At 38.2% G+C, this 13,221-nt stretch overlaps 2 protein-coding genes across 3 annotated transcripts; both read left to right on the forward strand.

Annotated features, from left to right (window-relative positions):
* The first annotated feature begins 7,142 nt into the window (after positions 1 to 7,142).
* LOC107816146 (sedoheptulose-1,7-bisphosphatase, chloroplastic) lies at positions 7,143 to 9,654 on the forward strand. Its single transcript, XM_016641835.2, has 8 exons — positions 7,143 to 7,450; positions 7,538 to 7,657; positions 7,753 to 7,938; positions 8,032 to 8,113; positions 8,208 to 8,429; positions 8,717 to 8,817; positions 8,929 to 9,000; positions 9,080 to 9,654. The coding sequence occupies exons 1-8, from the start codon at positions 7,331 to 7,333 to the stop codon at positions 9,368 to 9,370; spliced, it is 1,194 nt and encodes a 397-aa protein (XP_016497321.2). The 5' UTR covers positions 7,143 to 7,330; the 3' UTR covers positions 9,371 to 9,654.
* Positions 9,655 to 10,170: 516 nt separating this feature from the next.
* LOC107816145 (lachrymatory-factor synthase-like) lies at positions 10,171 to 11,448 on the forward strand. Of its 2 annotated transcripts, none has more exons than XM_075254380.1 (2): positions 10,171 to 10,576; positions 10,871 to 11,448. In XM_075254380.1, exons 1-2 carry the CDS (start codon positions 10,568 to 10,570, stop codon positions 11,339 to 11,341), a joined length of 480 nt encoding a protein of 159 aa, XP_075110481.1. In that variant the 5' UTR covers positions 10,171 to 10,567; the 3' UTR covers positions 11,342 to 11,448. The 2 variants fall into 2 exon arrangements, with proteins under 2 accessions (XP_075110481.1, XP_016497320.1); XM_016641834.2 differs by having other exon boundaries at positions 10,222 to 10,576; positions 10,868 to 11,440.
* Positions 11,449 to 13,221: the final 1,773 nt, after the last annotated feature.

Raw genomic sequence — 13,221 nt, forward strand, 5'->3', positions numbered from 1 at the left:
AGTGCATACGTTCACATATGTTCATTTCCAAATCTCTAGCATATCCTAAGTGATCTCATTAGCATGAAAGGATATAAACATTCACAAATATGGCATGATACAGGTCCTAAACTACCCGGACAATTAACATAATAGTATCTACATACAGAATCTCATCACCTAGTGTGTACGTAGCCCCCGCATTTACTGGAAAATTATTCAATTATTTCACCTATGGGGACAATTCCCTCTTACAAGGTTAGAAAGGAGACTTACCCCGCTCCAAGTGTACTTCCAATACCAAGAACGTGCTCAAACCCTCAATTTGGAGCCGAACGATCCAAAACTAATTCAACGAGGTAGGAACTAGTTAATACAAGCTCACAAGATCGCATTCTAACCATTAAAGTAATTTCCCAACCCAAAACACAAGTTTCCTAAAATCCGACCTCGGGCCCATGCGCCTGGATTTCAAAAAATTTCGAAGAAAGTTGTTCTTTATAACCTAAGGATCAATAATATATGATTTCTACTTAATTTCATAACAAAATTCGTGGTTAAATCTAACTTTTATCAAAACCCTAGGTTTTGCTCTAATCCCATGATTTTTCCTTAATCTTTGTGTGTTAATCTACCTAAGGTTCAAGTATTAAAATAGAAATAAGTAGGATGACTTACCTCAAGATGTTAGGTGGAATCTCTCTCTTAGAAAGCTCCCAAATCGCCCAAACAATGGTGGAAATGTGTCAAAAATGACATATTTTCGTATTAAAAAAAGGTACTTCCTTCAGCGATTTTTGCACCTGCGGCAAGGGGATTGCATCTGCGGTCTTGCTTCTGCGAGAGGAATTGGGCCAGCATCTGCGAAATTGGGCCAGGCAGGCTGGGGCCGCTTCTGCGGTCTTGGAGCCGCTCCTGCGTAGTTGCTTCTGCTGAGAAGGAGCCGCATCTGCGGTTCCTGGGCTCCTCCCCTTAGCCGCTTCTGCGATGAGTTGACCGCACCTGCGGCTAACCAATCGCAGGTACGGTTATGACAGATAGCTGAAGCTTCAGCTCCTTGCCAATTTTTCCAACTTCACTCGAGCCTTGTCCGACTAATGCTCGGGGCCTCCGGGCCCCGCCCGAACATACTGACAAGTTTGAAATCATAAAATGGACTCGCTCGAACCCTTGGAATGCCCGAAACAACGCCAAATCTAAGAATCACTCCCTAAAACCAATTGAATCAAACTTATGAACTTCAAGTTCTTCAATTTACTTCTAACGCGCCGAAACGTACTTATACTACTCGGATTGACACCAAATTTTTGCGTGCAAGTCTTAAATGTTATATTGGACCTGTACCGGGCTCCGGAACCAACATAAGGGCCCGATACCAACATGATCAAGCATTATTTAATTTCATTAACTCAGAATTTTAGTTTAATAATTTCTAACAAAAATTCATTACTCGGGCTAGGGACTCGGAATTCGATTTCGGGCATACGCCCAGGTTCCATATTTTCCTACGGATCCTCCGGGACCGTCAAAACACAAGTCCGGGTCCGTTTACTAGAAATGTTGACCAAAGTCAAACTTAGCCTTTTAAGAAAATCTTAGGAATCAAGTGTGTCTATTTCAACCCAAACTCTTCTAAATCCTGAACCAACCATCCCCGCATGTCGTAAATTAGTTAAAGCAAGCGCGAGAAGTCTTATTTAGGGGGATGAGGATTCTAAAAAGCAAAATGAACAATCGGGTCGTTACATTCTCCACCTCTTAAACAAACGTTCGTCCTCGAACGGACATAGAAAAGTACCTGAGCTAGGAATAAGATGGGGATATTTGCTCCTTATGTCCTCCTCGGACTCCCAGGTCGCCTCCTCAACTGATTGGCCCCTCCACTGGACCTTTACCGTGGAAATCCTCTTAGATCTCAACTGGCGGTCCTGCCTATCAATAATGGAAACTGGCTCCTCCTCATAACCTAGACTCTCATACAACTGAATAGTACTGAAGTCTAATACACGGGACAAGTCGGCGTGATACTTCCGCAGCATCGATACATGGAAAACTGGATGAAATCCCGACAAGCTGGGGGGTAAAGCAAGCTCGTAAGCAACCTCCCCAACTCGTCTCAACACCTCAAATTGGCCAATAAACCTTGGGCTCAACTTGCCCTTCTTCCCGAATCTCATAACACCCTTCATTGGCGAGACTTTCAAGAGGACCTTCTCGCCAACCATGAATGATACATCACGCGCCTTCTGATCCGCGTAACTCTTCTATCTGGACTGAGCTGTGCGAAGCCTCTCCTGAATCAACTTTACCTTTTCCAAGGCATCTTTCACCAAGTTTGTTAGCCAAGGACTGAATGTCCAAGGCTAGTGGCCTCTCCTCTGCTGAAATGAATGTCAAACTACCCATACTCTCTGCTTTCCTGCTTAAGGCATCCGCGACCACATTTGCCTTGCCCAGATGATAAAGAATGGCGATGTCATAATCCTTCAGTAACTCAAATCATCTACGCTGCCTCAAATTGAGATCCCTCTGCTTGAACAAATGTTGTAAGCTGCGATGATCAGTGTAAACCTCACATGACACCCCATACAGATAATGCCTCCATATCTTAAGAGCATGAACATTCGCCGCCAACTCTAGATCAGGAACACGGTCGCACTCAGAATTATGCGGTCCGTAGAAGTCCCACAATGCCAAAGCTAAAGCTCAAGAAGTGCGGACCGCCTATAATTATACAACCTAGAAGCAAGAGTGCAGCCACGCTCATAAATATGCAGTCCGCAGAAGCTGAAGGAGTGCGACCGCAACCCAGAATTGTGCGGCCGCAGAACTGAAACCTGTCAAGCCAAGTCTCAATGTGCGGACCGTACACATTATTGTGCGGCCGCACAACCTCCGCAGGGGCAATTTTGTCAGATATTTTTAGCTTAGTATAAATAGAACTTTTTGTCATTTTTAGGTCAAGTTTTGCTTTGGGGGGCACCTGAGCCGTTTTTATTTACTGTATTGGGTAACATTATACTAGTTTGGCATTTTAAAATTAGATTTTCTTTCCCTTAATCATCTATTATGGATTTTATCTTAGTTTCTTCTTTAATTTCTGCATTTTCCATGAGTAGCTAAATCTCTAGCTAAGATTGTGATACAACCCTAGTGTGAGTACTTAATGAGTGTTTTATTTAGGGCTTGTTTGTGATTGGGCTAGTGATATCTAGCCTAGTTTTTGCTTGAATTCAAAAATTAATGGTTGCAAATATTGATTCATGCCTAATTGACTTAGTCTCTACTTGAGAAAGAGAGACTAAGCCTAGGAGAACTTCGCTAATAAGAAATTGGGGTGAATTTAAGAAATTGATAGCCCCAATTAGAGGGTTAAATCTAGAGATAGTGAGACCCAACTTGAGCAGTTATCATTTGTTTTGTACAATACTCATTTGGACTTGAGAAATCCAAATTGGGCAAAATCACTCCAACTACTGAGAGGTATTGAGTGGGTAATTGCGTGTGATTGCTATATTACAACCCTGGCCAATCAAACTTGCCCTAAAGTTTACAACCCGTTAGGTAATCACCTAGGTGGAAGTCACGACCCTAGATCTTTTATAACTTGAAAAACAACAACACCAAAAACATTGTCTCTTAGCTTTACAATTACAATCAATAGCTTAAAAGTAGAAGTAGAAACAACAATTGAAAATGTGGAAGTGTAATTTGAGGCACATCATACATTCATACTAGGTGTATACCTAACCCAAATTCTAACTCCCTATAGATTTGACCCTGACTTGCATTGCATTTTTATTATTGCTTCGATTGCCTCATAACCTATATTTGTGGTGTGAGTTTGGGAAACATCAACGACCGATCAGATCATTACATCTTCTACCCTGCTCCATCAGCTACATCTCCTGCATCTCCTCATCCCTCTAATCCTGCTTGTCCTGATTCCAAAATATCTGTGAACAACTCTCCTGCTTCTCCTAATCTCCCTTCTTCTTTCTCTGAATCTGAATTCCCCCCTTTAAGGAGATCATCTAGACCTCACAATCCTCCTTTTTATCTGCAAATTTATGTCTACACCCTACCTACTCATAGATCTAGGTCTACAAATTCAACTGTTATGTCTACTTCTAGTGAGCATCATGCATTTGAGCCTACTATTTATTCACAGGCAGTAGCTATCCCTGAGTGGAAGAATGCTATGAGAAAAGAGTTTGAGGCATTGGAGACTAATGGTACTTGGGACATAGTTGAGTTACCCAAGGGCAAGAAGTCAATTGGCTGCAAATAGGTATATAAAATTGAGTACAAAGCTGTGGGAGCATAAAAAGGTATAAAGCTAGGCTTGTGGTAAGGGGTGATACATAGGTTGAAGGCATAGACTTTTATGAAACCTTTTCACTATAGTAAAAATGTCTATTGTTAAAACCTTAATTGCTGTAGCTGTTAAAACAAATTGGTCACTATTCCAACTAGATGTTAATAATGTTTTCTTGCATGGGGACTTAGATGAAGAAGTTTTTATGAAGCTTCCACCTGGTCTTTCAGTTTCTATTGTACCATCAATTTCTGCTTCCACTTTTTTGGTCTGTAAACTCAAAAAATCTTTGTATAGCTTGAGACAAGCTTCAAGGCAATGATATGCCAAGTTGTCTCAATCCTTGTCTTCTAGAGGCTATGAGCACTCCTCTAATGACTATTCACTTTTTACTAAGGGTTCTGGTGATGCTTTGGTAATGTTAGTGGTGTATGTTGATGACAACATCATCATTGGGACAGATCTGTGTGAGATTGCTGCTGTGAAAGCCTTCATCCATGGTCAATTTAAAATTAAGGATTTAGGCAACCTTAGCTACTTTTTGGGTATTGAAGTGTTGTATTCTGAGGGTGGGGTGTTTCTGCATCAAAAAAAGTTTGTGCATGATCTACTCAAAGAGTTTCACTCCTATGATTGTTTTTCAGTGGTATCCCCTCTTGAGATGCATGACAAGTTGCAGGATGATCATGGTGATCCCTTGCCCAATCTAGAGAATTATAGGTGCTTAGTGGATAAGCTCAATTTCTTAACCCACACCAGACCTGACATTTATTTTGTAGTGCAACACCTAAGTCAATTTATACAGTAGCCTTGCCTTCCTCACATGCAGGCTGCTTTACGTTTGCTCAGGTATCTCAAGGGTACATTTGATTTTGGGATCTTCTACAATAACTCTCCTGATCTTTCTCTCATTGTTTATTGTGATAGTGATTGGGGTTCTTGCCCGGATAACAGAAAGTCAATCAGTGGTTTTTGCATTTTATTAGGGGTTGTCTAGTAGGCTGGAAGTCAAAGAAGCAATCTGGGGTGTCCTTGTCATCTGCTGAAGCTGAATACATGTTTATGAGTAATGCCACTACTGAAATTACTTGGGTTTGCATGCTTCTCTCTGATTTTAGTGTTATTTCTTCTTCTTCTTATGTTAGTCTGTTTTGTGATAATCAGGCAACCATCCACATTGCTAAGAATTCCGTCTTCCATGAGCGCACCAAGCACATTGAATTGGTGTTCGCACCAAGTTGAATGAAGGTCTGCTTTAGCTGCTTCACACTTCCAGTGCCACTCAGCTCGCTGATATGTTTACTAAGCCTTTGGGGGGAGCTATCCATCATCTACATCTTCGCAAGTTGGGGGTTATCTCACCCTCCAACTTGCAGGGGGGAGGGGGTGTTGAGATACAAGCAAATGCTGTTACTTAGCAAATGTTGTTACTTAGACACTTAGGCTTCTTCTCTTCTTTTCTCTTCTTTCTTTACTATTGGGCCCCGAAGCCCATCGTGTATTTATTTAGTTACACCATAGTCAGTTGGGATTATTATAAGTAGTGGGCCGACCCATTCTGTCAGGTAAGAAAGACTGGTAATTGTATAGACAGATATTTTTGCTTCTCAATTCATTCTAATGGAAAACCTAGAAGCTTCTTTTTCTCTCCATAGCTTCACAACAATCTTTGACAAAACCTCAACGATTTGTTCGTGAATCAAGTTTTAACAAATACGCCATATGTATTTTTCTTTCTACCCAAATAACTCTGATCCATTAGATTTAATAGTGGGGATTAAAGAGGAGTGTGATCCATAGAACATTTTTTTGAAATTTAAGAAGTCTCTTCTCTATTTTAGCATATGCTTTAATTTATTACCCTTTTGTGCTACTGAAGTCTTAAGCTCCCTAACTCTGCTAGGTAGTTAATTTTATGTCATCTTAAGCTCTTTAACTCAGCTGGGTAGTTGATTTTATGTCATTTTCACTGTAATATGGTATCATAAAGAGTTACCTATAAATTCTAATTTGAAAGGGTCTGAGAAATTTGACCCACGTTTGTGTTTGCGCAGAAAAAGATGCATGGAGTTAGCATAAATGACGTTGTCATGTTCTTTATGTGCATGATGGGGCTGATATGTCTGTCGGGCATAACCATGGTGGGAATTTAGAATTTTGAAGAGATGAAGAAGACGATGAGGGTGGGTGTGGGCCCCAATTGCCATTTGTTTGGTTGTAGAAGTTATGGGTAAAAATTAGGGTTGGTTTTAATTCGAGCCGGGTATTAAAATCGGGGGTGGGTGTAGTTGTTCTAACGATGCCATATGTCCCTCTATCTAAATTAGGGGAAAATCAGTATCAAATTATAACGGTAAGGATATAATTGAATGAATACTCAAATGGAGGATATTATTAAACTATTTCTAATAGTACAGGGATATATTTGGCCAAGCTGCAAAAATCAGCTTATTTTGAGAAGTTCTTTTTCTCAAAAGTGCTTTTGGTGAGAAGTAATTTGTGTTTGAATAATTAATTTAAAAAGTATTTCTGAGCAGCAATTAGTGTTTGACCAAGTTTTTCAAAATTACTTCTAAATATATTTTTATCACTCGGAGAAAAGCTACCTTTTTCTGCTTCTCCTCAAAAGTACTTATTTGAAAATGTATTCTTCCTTTAGTTATTCCAACTTCCTAAAGTCACTAAACTCTAATAGCATGACAGGGAGCGTAACAAGTAACAAGGCCATGCCAAAATCCAAATTGTCTAGTAGGAGTAAAAACAAAAAGAAATGGGTCACCATTCATCGTAACCATATCTCTTTTGATATTTGTGCCACAAATATACGAGTGATACTCATTAATCTCATCCCATACACTTATAATCTGTACAGTATCATCCACGTGGCACCATCCCATTAACTGCTTATCTCCAATTCTTTAATTTCCCCCACTGCCCCTGTTTCCATGCACCAAAACAATTAGAGGCTGAAACTTTAGTCTCTTGCATATTTTCTTCTTCCTCAGTGACAGTGTAAAAGCTTAATTCACAATAATGGAGACTAGTGTCACGTGCTGCGCACGTGCAGATCTCCTCCCAAATGTTTCTTCTCAACAATATTCAACTACTGCACTAGCAGCTCCTAGGTCCATTTCCCCATCATTCAGCATCAGGGTACATATTATATATATTTGGTTGTATTTTTTGAGTAAGTATATAGTATTAAAATTTAATAACAATGGCAGTATGATTTTGTTGCAGAGTCTGAAATCAAGCTCTTTATTTGGGGAATCATTGCACGTTGCCCCTAAATCATCACTCAATGTTTCTAAGACTAAAAGCTATTCCCTAATGACTAAATGTGAGATTGGTGATAGCCTGGTAAGTTTGTTCATTAGTCTAATTTTTTTAAGAAAGTGGAATCTCATAAAAATAAGTAATGATTTGGTCTATATATATATATATATTTGTGGCAGGAAGAATTTCTTACAAAATCAACATCAGATAAGGGGCTGATCAGTCTAATGTTATGTATGGGAGAAGCACTCAGAACAATTGCCTTTAAAGTCAGAACAGCTTCTTGTGGAGGAACAGCTTGTGTCAACTCTTTTGGAGATGGGCAGCTTGCTGTTGATATGCTTGCAAACAAGCTCCTTTTCGACGTATGCATGATCACTGCTTATATACTCCATCAATAAGTATATAGTAACTTTTAATTTTCATCACAGTTTGACAAAATTAAAAATTGTGTTTAGGCCTTGACTTATTCACACGTCTGCAAATATGCTTCTTCTGAGGAAGTCCCTGAGCTCCAAGACATGGGAGGCCCTGCTGAAGGTTTGTTTAAATTAATAGATAGATACTATTCCTTTAGCACTAAATACTTTTCATAAAGATATACTACAAAGCTGATGTGTCAAAATGAGAACAGGAGGATTTAGTGTTGCTTTTGATCCACTTGATGGATCAAGTATTGTGGACACAAACTTCACAGTTGGAACCATATTTGGTGTGTGGCCTGGAGATAAGCTAACAGGTATCACAGGAAGAGACCAAGTCGCTGCGGCCATGGGTATATTTGGACCTCGTACTACATATGTTCTTGCTCTTAAAGACGTTCCTGGCACCCACGAATTCCTCCTCCTTGATGAAGGTTTGAACATTAACATTTCGCGATATGCTCCTATTTCACTATGTTCAAAGTTTAATATAAAAGTAATTGCAGAAAGTATCTTAAATCCATCGATCCCTACTCTTGAAACAACGATAGAACAACATTGAGCAGACATGTTGACAGAATTTGGAATTTTGTAAACAAGATTTTCAAAGATAATGCAGCTAGAGACTATTCTTTAAACATGTATATTTAAATTCACAAATCCAAACTTAGTTGGTTTCCTCTTATCTCAAGATTCTAATCATGTTTCATTTGGTTGTCAGGGAAATGGCAACATGTCAAGGACACAACAGAAATTGGAGAAGGAAAAATGTTTTCCCCTGGAAATTTGAGAGCTACATTTGACAATGCTGATTATGCCAAGGTTTGACTATCAATATTCAGTTTTCTTTTCAACTAATTACATTTGTATGCCTACCTAGTATCTATTCCACTGACATCACTCATTGTTACGACGTTTAATTCTTTACAACAGCTGATTGATTACTATGTCAAAGAGAAATACACCTTGAGATACACCGGAGGAATGGTGCCTGATGTTAACCAGGTAATTTCATTAAGTACTCTTTCGAGCTCAAGTACCCTTTAAAGTAAATTCACACTTCTTCTTCTTGTCAAATGTGCAGATAATTGTGAAGGAGAAAGGAATTTTCACAAATGTGACATCTCCAACTGCCAAAGCCAAGCTAAGACTGCTATTTGAAGTTGCACCTTTAGGATTCTTGATAGAGAAAGCTGGAGGTTATAGCAGCGATGGGAAACAGTCAGTTCTAGACAAGGTGATAGGAACTCTTGATGAGAGAACTCAAGTAGCATACGGTTCCAAGAATGAGATTATCCGCTTTGAAGAAACACTCTGTGGATCTTCAAGGCTTAAGGCTGCCCAACCAGTTGGTGCTGCTGTGCTGCCTAATTGAGGGCTTGACCGCAGCCTCGACATTATTCTTTCTAGAAATATCTAAATTTCCATGTATAAAATTTCAAGGATGTTGTTCTATGAGGGATCAAGGTTAAGATGTCAAACTTGTGAAGAAAACGGGAGTCAAACAGTTTTCTTTTCCTATATTTTTCTTGGCGAGTCTTTGTTTCTGAAATATAATCTTGTACGGCAACTCTCTCAAATGCTGGAGGGCACAAAGAGAGATGATTTTATGGCTGTATCATTCAATTTAAGTTGAAGTATCATAAATTGGTTTATGTAGCTTCATCCCCTTACTAATCAAACTCAATTCTGTTTGTTAACTAATGCACAAATGAGACTTCGGATAGAGCTAGGATCACAGGTAGGAGTGGCAAATGGGCGGGTCAGGTCGGATATGCTTCCGGTCGAAAAAAACGGATAAATTATCCGACCTGACCCATATTTAATATGGATAAAAAAACGGGTTAACGGGAGAATAATATGGGTAACCATATTGTCCATGACTTGTTGAATATGATCACTTTTGGGAGAATTACTGGTCTTCTAAACTTGAGGGACCCCCAAATTGAGGCTTTACAAATGTAAAAGTTAAACCCATTAGTTATCCATTTTCTAAATGGATAATATGCTTCTTATCCATATTTGAACCATTTTTAAAAAGTTTATTATCCAACCCATTTTTTAGTGGATAATATGGTTGGTTAACCGTTTTATTTTAACCATTTTGCCACCACTAGGCATGGATTTAACTAACTTTCCTGAAGAAGAATAAAGCTTCAGTCTAATCCAGCAAAATTAGCATTTGTTAATGAAAGGTATAGCAAGAGGACTCACCTAATGTTAAAAGTCATTTCACACAGAAGCACTAACTTGTGGCTCGCTATTTGACATCCTCCTGTTAAACTACTTTAAGTGCTGATAGTAGCTAAGAAACTTGGCCTTGAAGTTATCTGATTTTAATCTCAAACTCCTTGTAAACATAGTCCAAGCTCGAATGATTTCGTTCTTTCTTAGGATACCATAACAAGAAAAGTTTGGAACTATTAAGTAGCAGCAGTTCTTGGCAGTTTATTTGAAATCTTCTCCTTAAGGGAGACAATAGGTTGTTTAGCAAACCAGACCAAAGGCAGCTCTGGATCTACTAGTTTCCAGAAAGGAATGAGCTTCGGGAAGCGACTGATTGAAGAAACAGATGGAGATGGTACAACACCCTTTGGTTTTCTTTGCCCCAACATGATTAGTATAGTGTAATAGATATTTGCAAATGACTTGAGGTGTCTTTAATTCCAAATATTTAACTGTGCGAGAAAGAAAAACTATATAGTTTGAATTTCTTTTCAGTAAGGAATATCAGGTTCTGTCTTTCTTTAATTCTTTTAAATAGCAGTCTCTTATTAATTTCTCTGTTGAGTTTGTTGTTATTCTATTTCTTGTTTCTATATACGTACTTAATAGTTAAAGTTCATATGTTAACTGTTCTAATTTTCTACAGAAGGACGAGAAATGGCGTGGATCAGTTGGAGGATTAGTAGAGGCTCCAATTGACCAAGTGTGGAACTTAGTATCACAAAGTAGTAGACTGTCCGAATGGATGCCAATGGTGGAAAGATGCACTGATTTAGCTGGAGAAGAAGGAATTCCAGGCTACGTTCGGCTAGTTTCTGGTTTCATGTTCCCTCAAAAGGATGGAGACAGGTCCTGGATTAAGGAAAAACTAATTTCTATGGACATTTCATCACATAGTTATGTTTACAAAATGGAAGCAAGCAATGTAGGTCTTGATGGATCAACAAATTCACTAAAACTCTTTGATTATGAAGATAATACAACTCTTGTCAACTGGACATTTGAAATAAATCCACTGGAAGGTGCATCAGAGGACACAATTATGGATTACTTGGGATTTCTTTATAAATCTTGTATTAATAGAATCAAGTATGCTATTTGTGCCTCCTTTCAGAAGTGACTGTACTGGAGAATAGATTGAACATATATTTTTGCTGCGTGCTTTAACAGATGCCAAAATAAATGAAAAGTCAATTTAGAAGTTATTCAGTTTTTTATTTTGAGCCTAAAATAATCTAATCTGCCTCTAGGCTATAATTATTCTATGATTTAAGTTTACTATTAACCAGTTCCAGCTGGTTCCCTATGCCTGGACAACTCCAATCTGAAAAGATTCAAATGCCTTTCGTTCACCGAATTCATTTTACTTTTGAAATTACGGTTCAGAATTTAATAATCGTTAAAATTTTTGTGTTTTTTCATATCTATATTTATCGTGTAGAAAAGACCAAGATAGAGAGTTGTTGTAGCTTGTCTACCAATTTTATTCTGTTTCATTAAAAATGATAATGAGGAAAACAAAAGTTGATTTTGAGGGGGGGAGGGAGCAAGGGATGAGCTGTTACTGTATTACACGTCTAATTTTCCAGCAAATCCTCATTTAGAGCATTTAAACCGCAAATGTTGAAGGATTTTCCTAATCAATGAAAACTATTTCTCAACTAATAGACTGCTTCATCATTAACAATCTTCTAGATGAAATTAGTATTTACATACCATTGTGTAGTTTCATTTCACCATCTTCTATGCAGTATAACTACTTCATATTATGCATTATGGCCCTCGCCAGAGACGAATCTAAAATTTAAATTTGATCGGTTCAACTTTTAAGGTTCTTAAACTGAATTTGTACTTCTGAAATTATGGGTTTAGGGTTTAATATTTATTGAAAATTTAGTAGTTTTTCACGTGATAGTGTCAAAAATACTAGCTTCAGTTGAGGCTATTGTACTAATATATAAAGAATAGAAGGGTTGTGATCTTGTCTAGTGTTTAAGATGAAATACAAACTAGAGTTGCTTTCCTTAATCGTTCTCCAAGTAACTATCCACATTCAATTCAAAACATAGTTTCAAGATTGCTTCTGTTTAAATGCAAAATGACTGAAACAGTTGAGCAATCAACCACGAATATATGTGCTGGAATACGTACTCTGTGATGGTATGATTTCAAACAAGAATTAGTGATTTCAAAGGAGCCTGGATTCATAGATCAAAAGACTACTTTATGTAATATGCAAGAAAACTTTTGTGCATACCTGGACTTGTTCACTCACCTAACCGGGTAAAACGACGTAGCATCTGTTGCGGAAGCCAAATGTATATAGTGTAAATAAGTCACAATTACTATACCAAAAATTATGACAGCCACCAAATAATAAATAAGACAATAAAGCAACAATAAAGGGAACACCAGAATTTACGAGGTTCGGCTAATTTTGCTTACTCCTCGGACACAACCAATATTTTATTTCACTCCAAAAATACAAGTGAAATAATACTAAAGAGAGAAGATACAAATGCCTTAAACAGATGAGAAGGCAAATGAGAGGTGTGTTTAAATCCTAAACATTAAGCCTTCTTTTATAGGGGAAAATCCCCCAACTATTGCTAACCCACCGATGTGGGAAGCTGAAATATTTGACATTTCAGCAAATCTCCACCTTGGCAAAAATTCCACGTCTTCAATTTTCTCTCTATAACAAATTTTGGTTGTGTCTTCATCTTCAATCTTCAGTGTTCAACAATGTTGATCAAATCCAAACAATGTTGAAACTTGACCGCAGTCACCACCTTTGTCAGCATATCAGCAGGATTCTCCGTAGTATGAATTTTCTTCACCGTGACTCCACCTTCTTCTATGATTTCTCGTACGAAATGATACCGAACATCAATGTGCTTCGTCCTTGCATGATAAACTTGGTTCTTCGCTAATTGAATAGCACTTTGACTATCACAAAAAATTGTGATACCTTTTTGTTCAACACCAAGCTCCTTTAGC

The sequence above is a fragment of the Nicotiana tabacum genome, chromosome 6 (genome assembly GCF_000715075.1).
Source record: "Nicotiana tabacum cultivar K326 chromosome 6, ASM71507v2, whole genome shotgun sequence".
Classification (NCBI taxonomy): domain Eukaryota; kingdom Viridiplantae; phylum Streptophyta; class Magnoliopsida; order Solanales; family Solanaceae; genus Nicotiana; species Nicotiana tabacum.